Raw genomic sequence first — 15,215 nt, forward strand, 5'->3', positions numbered from 1 at the left:
AGTCACCCTTCTAGGGAGATAAGAGGTCTATGTGAGTTAAGAGGGAGGGTGTGACTGTGTCAAAGAAGCATATATTGTGACTGGAGAGAAGATTGCCCCAGGATTCATTCTGTAACCATTACAAAGAGATGGGAATAGAAAGCACAGCCATCCTGGGAAAGGGAACATTAGACCACTCTTTGCTTTTTTCTTCTGATAAATATCTCAAAGAAAACTCCCTTTCCCCTTCCTTTTAACAAAATGTTCCCTAATCCCCAATCAATGAACACTGCACATCAGAGACAAGGCCAGGGATGTGAACATGAGTGCTGAATGGGCTCACTTGCCAAGACAGCTATGTAAGTCCAGATCAACATCCAAGGCTGCATTATTCAGAGAGAAGCAAAGATTGACTTAACTTGGAAAATAACTTACTTGAAGAACAAGAGATTCCTTGTCATTTTCCAAACGTGCAAGCCGCTCCTGATACACATCTCCATTAGCAGATATATGCCCATTGGTCTGGAAAATAAAATAAAGGATAGACTGGCCTGCTGTTGTTCCATCAGTACAACTCAAATTACAGAACTAAATAAAACACCAGATGTGTGTCACAGATGCTTCAAGATGTGACTCCAAGGCTACCAAAAATATACAAATTATTCCATCAACAAATGTGGACAGAGATATTCAAGGGCTGATGATGCTGAACCAATTAATAACTCAAGCATCTAAAGAGCAACGGTTCGGTAGAAGGCTCATCTCATACAAACACTTATGGTGTCCCTAACCTTAAACTAATGGAAGCTAATGTTAGATGACAGATTTTGTTTAAACCAAAGTCCAATGATATTACATACTTATGCTTCCCCAGGAATCTAGAAATGTCTAGTTTTGGACAAAGGTAAGATACTGGACAATTTGACCTAATACAATAGGGTTTTTGTTTTCTTGTATGTTCTGGATATTATTTTGTATGTATAAACATTATGAAAGACAACTCTCTGAAAAAGACATTTCCTCCCCCCCTCCCCAAATTCTCACCTTTGTTTTAACAAGCAAACTCTGAATCAAAACAAGAGATCCTTGCCTGGCACTTGTCCAAGACCAATATGCAACTTGCCACTATACCCCACAGTTTGTCCCAATCACTGAACCCACAGGGAATATAAATATTATATTAGCACTGGCCAAATCCTAAAGTTGTGCGAAATGCATTCTCTGCAGCAGTGTCAGCTAGACTGAAACTACTCTAGTTTACAGCAGAAATGGGCAAAAAGTAGATTGGGATCTGCTGGTAGATCACTGGGTGATTTATAGTAGATCTACAAGGCATTCTGACTCTCAGTTGTCTACCAATAGACTACTATGGGTTTATTAGTATTTTTAAAATTATTGTATTGCTTTATTTTAAGATTGATTGTGCATTGCCTTGATGGATTTTGGCAAAAAGGGTTCTACATAAATATTGAAAATAAATAAATAAATAAATAAGCAAGCAAGCAAGCAAGCACAGATAAAAAATTTCCCACCCCTCACCCAAAATTAGTTGCTGAAAAAGAATGGGAAGGAAACCATGGGTAGATGTTTGTGAACTTGATTCTGGTACCAAAAATCCCTGCTCAGAGGCTCCACGTTCATTCATTCATACTGTGTATATGTCCGCCAGAATCAGTATGTTACAACTGGCTCTGCACAGCTGATTGCAGGGATCTAGTAAAAAAATTGAAGTAGATACCCCAGACTTGAAATCTGCTCATGCCTGGTTTATGGTATCAATTCAAACCATTCAAGTTCTCTGATATATAAGCCACACATTTCTTTGAAGGCTGCATGGCACCATTTTTTACTCTCTCTGTTTTTTCAACCTGAGCAAAAGTAAATAAAGGGATAACTTTTGAAGACTGACTGCCAGTACTATTCCTGCTGTACTTATTTAGCAGACTGCAAAATGAGTAGCCACTAAACATTAATTCTTTTAAGTAAACTGGAAGCCGAAAACAATACCAGCATTTCCTTAAACACTGTGCATCAAATGGGCAGCATGGCAGGACGTTACCATAAACCCACAGATTAGGTGCCTCTCCTTTATCAGGCTGCCTCGAAGAACAACAGTTACTTTCATACATCGCAGAATGAACCCATAATTTAATGTTATGTGAAGAGGGGCATAGCCTCTTGAACAGGAGAGGCAATGGTGGGAGTGGTGAAACCTGTTTATGAATGTCATTCGATTACTATGTTGCCTCACGTTTACTAAACCAGAAGTTACAACCATGACTCTTTTAAGCCTACATAGCTTTAAAACCCATATGTGGCTGAATAATAAATTTTTCTTGCTTAAAAGTGACAGACAATTGAATTTTATTTACCATAAAGTGAATTTTCATATGTACAAGCAACCTCTAAGCACAGGTGAGGTAATTTCCTAGCCTTAGAAGTGCTGCAATATAAAAGACAAGACGGGAGAGACCTGAAGCAATAAAAAAAACAATTCAGAACCAGAATATTGAGGGGGAGTTTGAAAATGAGAAGTGAGAAATTTGTCTCCCGTGACCCAAATTCACTTCCTGCACATTCAGCATTTCCAAAAATGGTTGCAAAATGAAGAATCATAGCTGAGCACTGAAACAAAAATAAATAACTCTTGAAGCAAAGAAAATTGATACAAACGCATAAAGGCTCCCTGGCAGTATGGAAAGAATATTGTTATCATACTATGCTGTGATTTTACTTTGCACCTCAATGCTAGAAATCTTCTGCTGAGGATGTGCGATGTTCAGTTTAGGTATTTTATTTCCACTTAACAAATTTAAATCCATGCTAAATTGGATTAAATGCAAGTTAAATCCAAGCTGAAATGACCCTACAGCTGCCAAAAGATTACCAAACCTGCTAAACTCATGAAGTAGCTTTTATCAGCTAAACGTCTATTAAATTCTCTGACTTTCTTGAGGAAAACAGAACAAATTAACCTATGGGTTTTTTTTCCCCCGAGGTAGATTTTACTTTAAAAATTATATAATGTCATCCATTTACTTTACGGAGTAGTATAAACAACAAGAAAAGGCAGGCAAGTCTCTTCATCTGGGGAGTTTATACTCCAAATGTTGGATATGGGCAGACAACAGTGAGGAAAGAAAGGGAAGAAGGGGGTGCTAGGGTAACAGGGGAAGTATAGGCACAAACGCAACTAGCTATTATTTTGACTTTGTTTCAGCTGAGGATGAGAACTAAAGGGTTAAGCCAAAGATGTCATGGACAGGTGGGTTTGAGATGGCATTTGAAGAAAGAAGGCAACTCTGTAGAGAATCACTAGGCAGCTGGCCCAGGCATAAGGAGCAACGAAGGAGGAATGGAAGGGCTACTAGGGTGGGTGTGTTTTCTGTGATATTTATTACCAGCACTGAAGAGTGGTCACATTAACATTTTCTTTTCGAACCCACAGGTAAGTTACTTCAGGCAAAGGAAAACTTGGGATGACTGTCAAAGCACACCAGAACCTTGCCCTGCATACGAAAATAGTATCCATACCATAAATTGGTAGGAATATACAACTGGTCACTCTATTAAGCACCTTTGACCAATCTCTTAAGGTTGTATCCAACGGTCCAGCTCTGTTGGTGGAAATGGGAAGGGGCAATTTCTCCTTCTCCCTGCAGCTTCCCATGTGCCCTCAAAATCTGCTCCAGAGGGCTGAGAAACCTTCTGGAGCAGATTTTCAGGAGGTGCAGAGAGCTGCAGAGGGAGGGGAGAAAGTCTTTTTGCACTAGCAGATGCCTACTAGATCAACTTTGGATGTAAGCCAGGAATTGGACATACTATGCTAGCATCGCCAGCTTCAATATGGGAAGAATCCCCTACAGCTTTAACAGCTACAAAGAAAGAGTGCAATTTCTCTGACCATTTAGTATAGTATTATAGACAACTGTTAAAGAATGCTGCACCCTGTATTGATCTGGCAGACCTATGGCCTAATTTTCACTGAAGTGGTAGATTTGAGCCTGAGGTATGCCACTTCAGTCTCTAGCTGTGTGTGTGGGGGGGGGGGGGGTGTCACATGATCAATTGCTCTGCCATTTTAAAAATGTCCCTCCACATAAGTAGCCCTAAGAACAGGGTTCCTAGAAACCATCTGCCCCATATACAAAAAAGTCTTCATCAGAATTAGACACTAAAGATGTATCTTTGTCTTTCAGACACACTGCTGAGGAAACATGTCAAACTCAACAAGAATCTTTGCCATGCAGTAAAATGCTTTTAGGATCAGTGCCCAGGTTTGCACCCTCCAAGCTTCACCAAGATGAGAGTTTGAACACAGACTGAGCTAAAATTGCACATAAACCCATCTTCCAGTAGATGGCATCTTCAGTCAATCGGAAAAAAATCTATCGGTAAAGGTTTGCAAGGCCATGCTTTGCAAAGATGCCTTAACACATTTTTGCCATCTCGCTCAGTTTTACTGTGCTGGACTATAAGAGCAGCGGACATGTTGCATGTGGTAAATTAGCACACTACGTCATTATAAGGGATAGGAGATGCAAGACTATGATTGCAAAATTAGGTTAAAGCTTATTTTTTAAAACTGTTTAAACGAATAGCATATGTGGCATAAAAATGTCATTTTAAAATTCATATGTTTAAACAATATTAAAAAAATAGTGGCCCAACAGGATGGCTTGTGGGGGAGAAATTCTTAAGACAGCAGTACCTCAACAGAGGTACTTTTTTTTCATTAATTTTTTTTCATTAAAATTTTTTTCATTAAAAAAACTAAGATCATGGCATCTGGCCCTATCACTTCCTGGCATATAGAAGGGGAAGAAATGGAAGCAGTGACAGATTTTACTTTCTTGGGCTCCAAGATCACCGCAGACGGTGACTGTAGCCATGAAATTAAAAGACGCTTGCTCCTTGGGAGGAAAGCTATGGCCAACCTAGACAGCATAGTAAGAAGCAGAGACATCACCTTGCCGACAAAGGTCTGTCTAATCAAAGCTATGGTTTTCCCAGTAGTAATGTATGGCTGTGAGAGCTGGACTATAAGGAAGGCTGAGCGCCAAAGAATTGATGCTTTCGAACTGTGGTGCTGGAGAAGACTCTTACGAGTGCCCTGGACTGCAAGGAGGTCAAATCAGTCAATCCTAAAGGAAATCAACCCTGAGTGCTCATTGGAAGGACAGATACTGAAGCTGAAGCTCAAATATTTTGGCCACCTAATGCGAAGAGAAAACTCTCTGGAAAAGACCCTGATGCTGGGAAAGACTGAAGGCAAAAGGAGAAGGGGACGGCAGAGGATGAGATGGCTAGATAGCATCACCAATGCAATGAATATGAACTTGAGCACGCTCCGGGAGAGAGCGCAGGACAGGAAGGCCTGGCGTGCTATGGTCCATGGGGTCACGAAGAGTCGGACACGACTGAACGACTGAACAACAACAACAACCTCAATAGATTGTTTATTCATCCCTAACAGCCACAACTGGCCCAAGTTGTTTGAAAGTTAAGAAGAAGCAATGCAATTGTCCCAGGTTGACTTCAGAAGCCTTGGTCAGCTGCATCCAAAAGGAATAAACTAACCGATATGCTACGAGAACACTGTTAAGTAGTGCCAAGGCGAACAGGAGGAACAGCTGTTTCACGAAACCTTTTATCCTGTACAAAAAGGACCTCCTTATTCCAGGGTATGCAAAAAAGCGGGTGGAAATGTTCAGTGACAGCTGTGGCTTTAAAGGAGAAAATAGGCAATGCTCACCAGGAGAGGAGGTCAGGGAGGGATCATGCTGTGCTTGTGCCGTAGTGAGCATGAGAAGGCATTTTTTATGAGGGACAACATCTTTTGGCAGGAGCTCCTCCCACCCTAAAATGACAACTGTAACATACGCTTGTTATATTAATGTATGTGTTTGCAGTGTTAAATGTGACCCAGGAAGGACAGGGCCTTAGGGATTGTGGCAGCGACATCTAGTGAGTGGGGTTTTGGGATTAGGATTTAGAAGGGGTAAAGTAGGTAGATAGGTAAGGCCCAAACAGACTGATTAATAATAATACCTAACTCTTCTTTTATGAAATAACTTTTTATTTGTTTTAATGATAACTAAATGATATTTTTGTTACTTCTCCTGTATTAGGCAAACTATTAGTCATACTGAGTGTCTCTTTAACCCAGAGAGTAAAAAGGGCTGAAGCTGTGTGTCAGTGAGGACAACTGACCCAGGGGAGGCAGACGTCCTGAGGGGGGTTTCCATCCTGAGGGGGGTTTCTTCTCAGTTTCATCAGGTGGAAGCTGGAGAAAGCAGAACCCAGGGCAGGAGTGTCACAACAACATTCTCACAAAAGATCAAATTAATTCCACAAAGCTTTGGCACAGCATTAACTATTTGTCTGCCTCCCTGGCCTTGATCAATATGGGCTGGGATTCTAAGGTGGGATATAAAATTTAAAAAAAAAACAGAGCAATAGCATTAATGCAGATTGGAATCCGAGTCAACTGGACCAATACTGGAACAATAATTTAGGGCGCAATCCTAGGCATGTTTAGGCAGAAAAGAGTCTTACGAGTCCCAGCACTCCCCGGTCAGCATGGCTGGCTAGGGAATGCTGGGAGCTGTAGGACTTTTCCTGTCTAAACACGCATAGGATTGCGCCTTTATGCATCTAAAGTTCTACTCGGAGCCAATGTGTAACACATTGAAAGCAACAAGTAAAGAAGCGTGAAGAATGGTTTTGAAAGAAGGATCTTGACAAAATTCAATATACCCTGGAAAAGAAAAATAACACATCTTGTATTGTAAAAGCAATGTTGAAAACACCTTGACAAAAGAGCATAAAGGTATCAGTTGAAAGAGCATAAAGCTATCAATTGTCTATACTATGATAATGTGGGGTTTTGATATACATTTAGCAATATTACAGTACATTGACAAGTCAAACAATGGAGTCCATCAATATTTTCTTTTAGCGAAAAATAATCCACACTACTGCCATACCATTTGGCTCTGCAGCCATTCAATCAAAACTTCTGCTGTTGAATTTGGGACTTGGCACCGTAACCCTTCTTTTTCATCCGCTTCCATCATCTCCAATATGCCACGCAGGTCCTCCACAAGGTGCAGCGCTCGCAGGCTCCCCATGAATGGAGAAGTCGGGGACTGGCAGTCAAATATGCCATTTGAATATTCCAACGCCTTGGACCCTAGGGAGCACAACATTTTAAGCACTCAAGTATAGCATTGGCTACATTTCTTAAAAAGTGTTCGTACAAGGTGGGGATGGGGGAAGGGAAAACAGGATTTAAAGTGTTAAGAGCTGCTACAAACCCAAAGGATTGATTAGGAATCTACCAAAATAGTTAGACCTATCTAACTTTTGAATATACTTGACTTTTACAGGTGTTAAGTCAAATGCATCTTATGCTCTGTTTATTTATTCATGTAATCACCACATCTGTATGCCACCCTTCTTCCAAGGGGTTATCCCATTTTCTCCTCTCCGTGTGAGGCAGGTTAAGGGAAGGAGTGTTATTTGCTCTACCTTCTACTGAGCACTTGATAGTTTACTGGGGCTTTGAACCCAGGTCTTCTTGAGTCAATAGTCTAACAGTGTATTCTCTACATCATATTGATTGTGTCCTGTGTACTACCATTGCCTTAAACAAATTTGCTATTTTAAATCATTGTACATTAAATCTAATAAACCAGATTATATACATGTGCTTTATATATATACATGAATTACACCATCTGGTTTAATTTGTAACAATATATTTTAAGGCTGCTCTGCCTGAACTTTAAATAATTCTGTAAATTTTATGCAAACTGCTGCTTATGCTAAGTGTATAAATTAGATTCAGGCCTCTGGTCATGTTGTTTTCAAAGCAGCCTTTGCAACATAATAAGGATTTAACTGAGTACTAATTCTGTGGTATTAAGTGTTTAAATATTACAGTCACACAGGGCCATGATCCTGACCCTCAAAAGCAGAGAACACAATATTTGTGGCATGACAATATGTTGTATGGATGAGCAGCCATTAAAGGAACCCTTTAAATATTCATGCTAGGGGAACAAACAGGAGGGAGATGGAGGACGAAAAACTCTGCTTTAGGTAACGGAAACGACAGTTTCTGCAAGGAGGTAAGACTGAACAGCTGTGATGGGCCAAGCTGTGAGAAGAACGCCGATCCCTGGGAAGCAAGAGGAGGGAGAAAGTCCAGGCGAGTGCGCATGAAGCAATTTCCACATAAAGGCTGCTTTTAAACTGCCACTGGACTCTATGCAGCAAACTGTTAAGTGTGTAGCACAAACTTCCAAAAACAGGCGCACGCGAATATACAGTGTTTATCTTGCTATCTATCACATGTCAGTCTTCCCTCTCCTCTTCCAAGGAGTACACGTGGGGCTATTGCATCTTATCCTCAAAACAACCTTGTTAGGTAAGCTAAGCTGCAATCCTATACACACGTACCTGGCAATAGGTGTCACTGAATTCAATGGGGCTTACTTCTAAAGAGACATCTACTGGATTGTCCTCTTATGCTGAAAAGTATGACTGGCCCAAGGTCAACCAATGAGCTTGATGGCTGAGTGGAAGCCAGAACCCAGGTCTCTCCCATCCAAGTTCAATATACTATCCATTTCACCTCACGGGGTCACCAGTATACATTAACATACTACCATATATGGAGTATAACTACAACTAGGAGTTAAATTCATGCAACCAACTGAAGTGAAAATTGTTTCATGCCAAGCTTTATTATTTATCTAGAAGCACAGCACATTTTATTCTTTGGCATGCATGTTCATTTCTCATATTTTATTTATTTTCTCATGAGGTACCATATAATGCGTTTTTTACAGTTGGAAAGGGAAAAATAAAACAAATGGAGTTGGCCCAAGTTCCAGCTGGCACTCTGTCCATGTCACTCAAAAGGGCTTCATCATATACAATATTATTATTCTATCAGCTTGCCTCCCACTGCTAAGCAAAAAGTTAACATGATTAAGACGTCTTATCCAAGATCACCGTTATCACTGTTATATGTAACTAAACTATAAACAGAAAATCTTATGGCAAAGGAAATAAACCTTGCTGAACTCAGTAGCACTTACTTCCAATCAAACATACTTAACTATTATACTCACGATATATACTTATGATACATAATATTTGCTTGTTTAGCAGTGTACAAAACCAAAGACTAAATTCCTAAGAATTAAGAAGAAACTTGCAGAAGGATACACGCACATATACATATAATTATCATTATTTTATTTCCACTTATATTTCATTAATAATCACCAGGAAAGGAGACATAAAACATATGATGATGATGATAACATAATAAAACTCTACTAATGCCAATTAGTTAGCAGCAGAATTAGCCTTGCGCCAAAACGATAGTAAATTTGGCACCAGTTGTACTTCTTGGATGAGGACCCTTAGATGAAGTTTAGAACAGCAAAGATAGCACAACTATGTTAGCACCTATCACTGGGGTTGTTTTCCAATTATCTTGCCACATAAAATAATCAGAGACTGTACCTCTTTCATTATGTGACCATTGGACCCCACTGGTTATAACTGTTTTCTCTATACGTCTGAGTGTGAGTGTCTGCCAACTGAAGGTAACACCATGCATCTAATGAAGTGGAGTCTAGTCCTTGAAAACATATGTCACAATAAAACTATTCGTCTTTAAGATGCCACAAGAGGAAGATCATCTTTGATGGATGAATGTAACATTAATGTTGATGTATCTGCCTGTTGTATTTGTAGTTGTTTTTCTAGATATCCTGCCCTGGCCCCAAAGGCTCAGGACACCTAAAGTTGTGAATGAAATACATGAATGTGTTTATCTACCTCAGAAGCCTACTCTCCAATCAAAGAGGGAAACCTACTCTCCAATCAAAACACAATTAGAAAGAGAAATTAAAAATACTGCACTCCACACAGACAAACATTACAATTATAGTTCTCCTAAATAGAAATAGATGGAATTTTTCTCAACAGCAGGCAGGGAGTAGAGACAGATGTAACATTTTAGGGCTACAATTTCATACACATTTATTTGGCGGTAAGTCTCACTGAAGTCAATGAGACTTTTGAGTAAGCAAGCAGACCACTGTACTATAAACATGGCGGGAATGGTTTGAACATACATTTGCTGTCTGGAAAAGCAACACCTCAGAATGTAGCAAATGTACGTTCAAATCATTTCCACCACTTTAGAATGCTGGTCTTCAGCCTTCAAAGTACTGTCATTTCCTACCTCACTCTCCAGTCCTTACACCAACCTTGTATTTAAGCAATCACCAGGTAGCCATTGCATGAGGGCAAGTGAGGGGGCAGATGGAGGATGGCCCGAGTGTCATCTCTGCACCCAACACAGAAAGTGAGTGGACTGTAAAAAAAAAAAACCCTCATCCGCGCCCAATGTAGAAAATGGTAGCCTGCTGGAGGAGGGACAGAGCTTTCTAATCCCTGCTCTGCCAGCCACCTGTAGGGTGATGGTGATGATGATTAATTGCAGATTAGTAACTTTTGTAGCCTTATATCCAAGGCTGCATTATGTATCCTTGGAAGTATTATTTAAGAGTGTTTGGCTATAATGCACATAAGAACTTCCCTGCTGGACCACAGTTAGGTTCCACTCTAGTCCAGATGACTCTGGGAAGCTCACAACAGTGCATGAAGCCTCCCTGGATGTCTCGCATCTGTTATTCAGAAGTATTCTCTCCCTCTGAACATGAACTGTCCATTCCACTATCAAGGCTAATAGGATGTGACAAATTTATGGAAGTTAGGCCTTTTCTTTTCTTTTCTTTTTTATAAAGCCACTAACGTTAGAGAACTCTTAACAGTTATTAATAAGTTCTATAAGTTAATTCACTGAGGGGGGTTTTAAGATTCTATGCAATAGTTGAGAATTTATTTATTTATTTATTCATTCATTTAATTTCTATACTGCCCAATAGCCGAAGCTCTCTGGGCGGTTCACAAAAATTAAAATCAAACAGCACACAATAAAACAATTTAAAATATATAGAACATTAAAACCACAACATAACAATACAACCACAATAAAACCGAGCAGCAGTGCAGGAGTTTAAAATACAGATTTAAAACAGCAAAGATAAAAGTTTAGAAAGCTGAAATGCCTGGGAAAATAAAAAGGTCTTCACCTGGAACCGAAAGGAATACAATGTAGGTGCCAGGCGAACCTCACTAGAGAGCTCATTCCAGAGCCGGGGTGCCACAGCAGAAAAAGCCCTCCTCCTAGTAGCCACCTGCCTCACTTCCTTTGGCAGGGGCTCACGGAGAAGGGCTGCTGACGATGATCTTAAGGTCCGGGCAGGCACATATGGGAGGAGGCGATCCTTCAGATAACCTGGCTCCAAGCCGTTAAGGGCTTTAAATGTTAATACCAGCACTTTGAATCGGGCCCAGAAATGGACTGGCAGCCAGTGCGGCTGAAAAAGTACTGGCGCAATATGAGCTCGCAGGCCAGTCCCTGTTAACAATCTTGCTGTCCTATTTTGGACCAGCTGAAGTTTCCGGACCATTTTCAAAGACAGCCCCACGTATAATGCATTGCAGTAATCCAGACGAGAAGTTATCAGAGCATGGATAACTGTAGCTAGGCTATCTCTGTCCAGATAAGGGCGTATTTGGTATAACAGCCTAAGCTGATAAAAAGTGCTCCATGCCACTGAGTTCACCTGTGCCTCAAGTGACAGTTCTGGATCCAAGAGCATCCCCCAAACTACGAACCTGATCCTTTAGGGGGAGTGCAACCCCCTCCAGAACAGGTTGAATATCACCTAGCCGGGCAGACAAACCACCCACTAACAGTACCTCCATCTTGTCTGGATTGAGTTTCAGTTTATCGGCCTTCATCCAGTCCATTACCGTGCCCAGGCACTGATTCAGAACAGCCACTGCCTCACCTGGATTTGATGAGAAAGAGAGGTAGAGCTAGGTGTCATCCGCATAGTGATGGTACCTCAGCCCACACCTCCGGATAACCTCTCCCAGCAGTTTCATGTAGATGTTAAACAGCATAGGGGATAGAGCCCTGTGGAACCCCATGGCACAATTGCCATGGCACAGAGCAATAATCCCCCAGCACCACCTTCTGGAATTGGCCATCCAAGTAGGAGTGGAACCACTGCAATGCAGTGCCTCCAACTCCTAACCCAGACAACCTATGCAGAAGGATACCATGGTCGATGATATCGAAAGCCGCTGAGAGGTCCAGGAGAATCAACAAGGTCGCACTCCCCCTGTCCCTCTCCCGGCAGAGGTCATCCCACAGGGCGACCAAGGCAGTTTCCATTCCAAAACCAGGCCTGAAGCCTGATTGAAATGGATCTAGATAATCCGTTTCATTCAACAGTGCCTGGAGCTGTCCTACAACCACCCGCTCAAGCACCTTGCCCAGGAAGGGGATGTTGGCCACTGGCCTATAATTATTAACATCCTCTGGGTCCAGGTTAGGCTTTTTCAGGAGTGGTCTAATTACCACCTCTTTTAAAGTGGCAGGCACCACTCCCTCTATCAAGGAGGAATTTACAACCTCCTGGACCCAGCCAGACATCCCCTCCTTGTTTGATTTAATAAGCCATGAAGGGCAAGGGTCAAGCACACAAGTGGTCGATCGGACTTGGCCAAGGACCTTGTCCGCATCCTCAGGCCTCAGTAACTGAAACTCATCCAATAAAACTGGACCAGACGGTGCTCTGAACGCCTCTACCAATGGAACTGCATTAATCGTGGTGTCCAATTCATGACAAATCTGAGCGACTTTATCGTCAAAGTGCCTTGCAAACTTATCACAGCGTGCCACCGAGAATTTGGACATTTTATCATTATGTACTTAATTGCCTTATCAAGATCAGTATGGCACCAACTTCCTTTAGAGCAATGCAAATGCAACCACAGAAGGAAGTTACATTCTACATTTGCTGGACACATGCAGTATGTATTTATGATGCAAATCTTTAGAAACTTGGTATGGATGTGGGAGAGTGGAGAAGAGGAAGGAAGTTGTTATTGTCCAGTTAAGAAAGTCTATTGCAAGGGGAATAAAGTAACTAATCTGAAGAATCAGCACCTTCACTTTTTCTGCACCCACTCGAAATACATTTCTAGTTTAAACAGCTGTTTGCACAGTTTGGTTTGGCATGCAATCAAAGCAAAATGTTAACGTGCTTGTCCGGAACTCCATTCCTCCAGCAGCTCTTTCGGGACTGAGGAAGAAGCAGAATGGTCAAGGCTCAGTTCTCACAAAACACTGAGGAGGTGGTCAAGCTGTTCCTGGATTACATCACTCACACTGCCGTAGGGGGAGAAAGATCACAACAGAATGCTAACCAAAACATTTTTTAAACTCCCTGTCCACAGAAAACTAACTTACTGGGTAGAAGGGTTCAAGCCTAACCTAACCTCTTTCTTCTACATACGTTAGTTTATTACGTGCAGGAAACTTCTCTATCTAGTCCACCACCCCCACTCCCATGGAGAAGATGTTCAACAGACAATCACCCACCTACATATTGTCCAGGAATAATTTTACCACATTATCCAGCAAAGGGTTGGATGCACCTGATTGTCAGGGGGCCCTAGCCAGCCTCTTTCAGTCTACTCCAGTAGCCAACTCCAGACACAGACAAAGGATTCTTTTCAAGGCTTTATTCCTTTTACAACTTAATAACTCTATCACCAGCGACTAAGCTATGAACAGCAGAGTAAACTGTTCCCCGGGTTGGAAACAGTTGGTCCCCATTTGAACGAGAATCACTTGCAGACCCTGAACTTATAGGCTAGGGAGGCACGGGCTGTCTGAAGATGTTCGAGGTTGCGATGGTCAGTTCTAACTTCGACTGGGTGCTGTGCCCCCTCTAGAAGATGACACCAGGTCTGCAAAGCAGACTTGATGGCCAACAGATCCTTCTCCCAGATGGTATAATTCCTCTCAGACATGTTCAGCTTCCTGGAGTGGTAGGCGCAGGGTTGCAACCCGCTGCCCGCCCAATCTGGTTGAAAAAGCGCCGCCGCAAAGTCAGAGGCATCAGTTTGCACTACAAAAGGTCTCCTCAGGTCAGGATGTAACAGGATCGGCTCAGAAATGAAAAGCCTCTTAAGTTCCTCGAAAGCCTGTTGGGCAAATGCCGTCCAATGAAAAGGAGATTTCCTGCCCTTAAGGAGGTCTGTGAGAGGAGATGTCAGCCAAGCAAAGCTGGGCAGGAACTTTCTGTAAAAATCTGCAAAACCCAGAAAACGTTGTAAGTCCTTATTGGTGGATGAAGACTGCCAGGAGAGGACACCCTGGACCTTTGCAGGATCCATCCTGATTCCGTCAGCTGAGATAATGTAGCCAAGAAAGTCCAAAGAGGTTAGGTCCAACGCACATTTCTCCAGCTTGGCAGACAGATGGCTCTCACGGAGGCGCTGGAGGACGGCAGAGACATGGTGCTGATGGCGTGGGGGTCCTCAGAAAATATAAGTAAATCATCGAGATATACAGTGAGGAAAGTGTCCAAATAGTCCCGGAAGATGGCATTCATAAAAAGCGAAAATGGGGGGGAGGGGTGCACACGAGCCCAAATGGCATCACTAGGTATTCATATGCTCCGTACCGGGTTTCGAAAGAGGTCTTCCACTCATCCCCCTCCCAGATGCTAATCAGATTGTAGGCGCCACGCAGCTCCAACTTTGTGAAAACCTTGGCTCGCCCCAGGCGTTCCAGCATCTCAGGTATGAGGGGGAGGGAGTACTTGTCAGGGATGGAGACCGAATTGAAGACTCTATAGTCGTGCACCGGGCGGAGTTCTCCAGATCAACTTGCAACAAAAAAGGTAGGGGCGCAGGCGGGGGAGGAGGAAGGGCGAATGAAGCCACGTTTGAGATTCGTGTCCAAAAACCCGCGCAGAGCTCCAAGTTCTGGCTCCGACATCGAATACAGCTGGCCAGCGGGGATGGTCGCCCCCGGAATGAGGTTAATGGCACAGTCAAAAGGGCGGTGGAGGGAGAGCTGGTCAGCCTCCTTCTTGTCAAAAACATCCTGAAAAGCCGCATACTTCTCTGGGAGGATGACGGTAGCTGAAGAACTTCCAGAAACAGACGAGGAGGGAGAGGAAAGGGTTAAGGCCTGGACTGGGACAGGCACCACCTCTGGGAGGCAATGCTCCCGGCAGTAGGGAGAGACAAACTCCACCTGCTGAAGCCCCCAAGAA

The 15,215-nt window shown here is 42.4% G+C and overlaps 1 protein-coding gene across 10 annotated transcripts in view; it reads right to left on the reverse strand.

Moving 5' to 3' along the window:
• The window catches only part of PPFIBP1 (PPFIB scaffold protein 1), a 160,235-nt gene that overhangs the window by 57,831 nt on the left and 87,189 nt on the right, over positions 1 to 15,215 (reverse strand). For 9 of the 10 annotated variants that reach the window (XM_084811089.1, XM_084811088.1, XM_084811097.1 and 6 more), the window contains 2 exons: positions 6,969 to 7,174; positions 415 to 501 (listed from right to left, as the gene is read on the reverse strand). In XM_084811089.1, coding sequence (XP_084667215.1) covers positions 415 to 501; positions 6,969 to 7,174 — 293 coding nt within the window. Of the gene's footprint in view, positions 1 to 414; positions 502 to 6,192; positions 6,266 to 6,968; positions 7,175 to 15,215 lie in introns of all 10 variants that reach the window. The other variant, XM_084811093.1, reaches the window with a different exon arrangement.

This window comes from Heloderma suspectum, chromosome 7 (assembly GCF_057233095.1).
Source record: "Heloderma suspectum isolate Gila_16-S chromosome 7, 16-S_ref, whole genome shotgun sequence".
NCBI lineage: Eukaryota > Metazoa > Chordata > Lepidosauria > Squamata > Helodermatidae > Heloderma > Heloderma suspectum.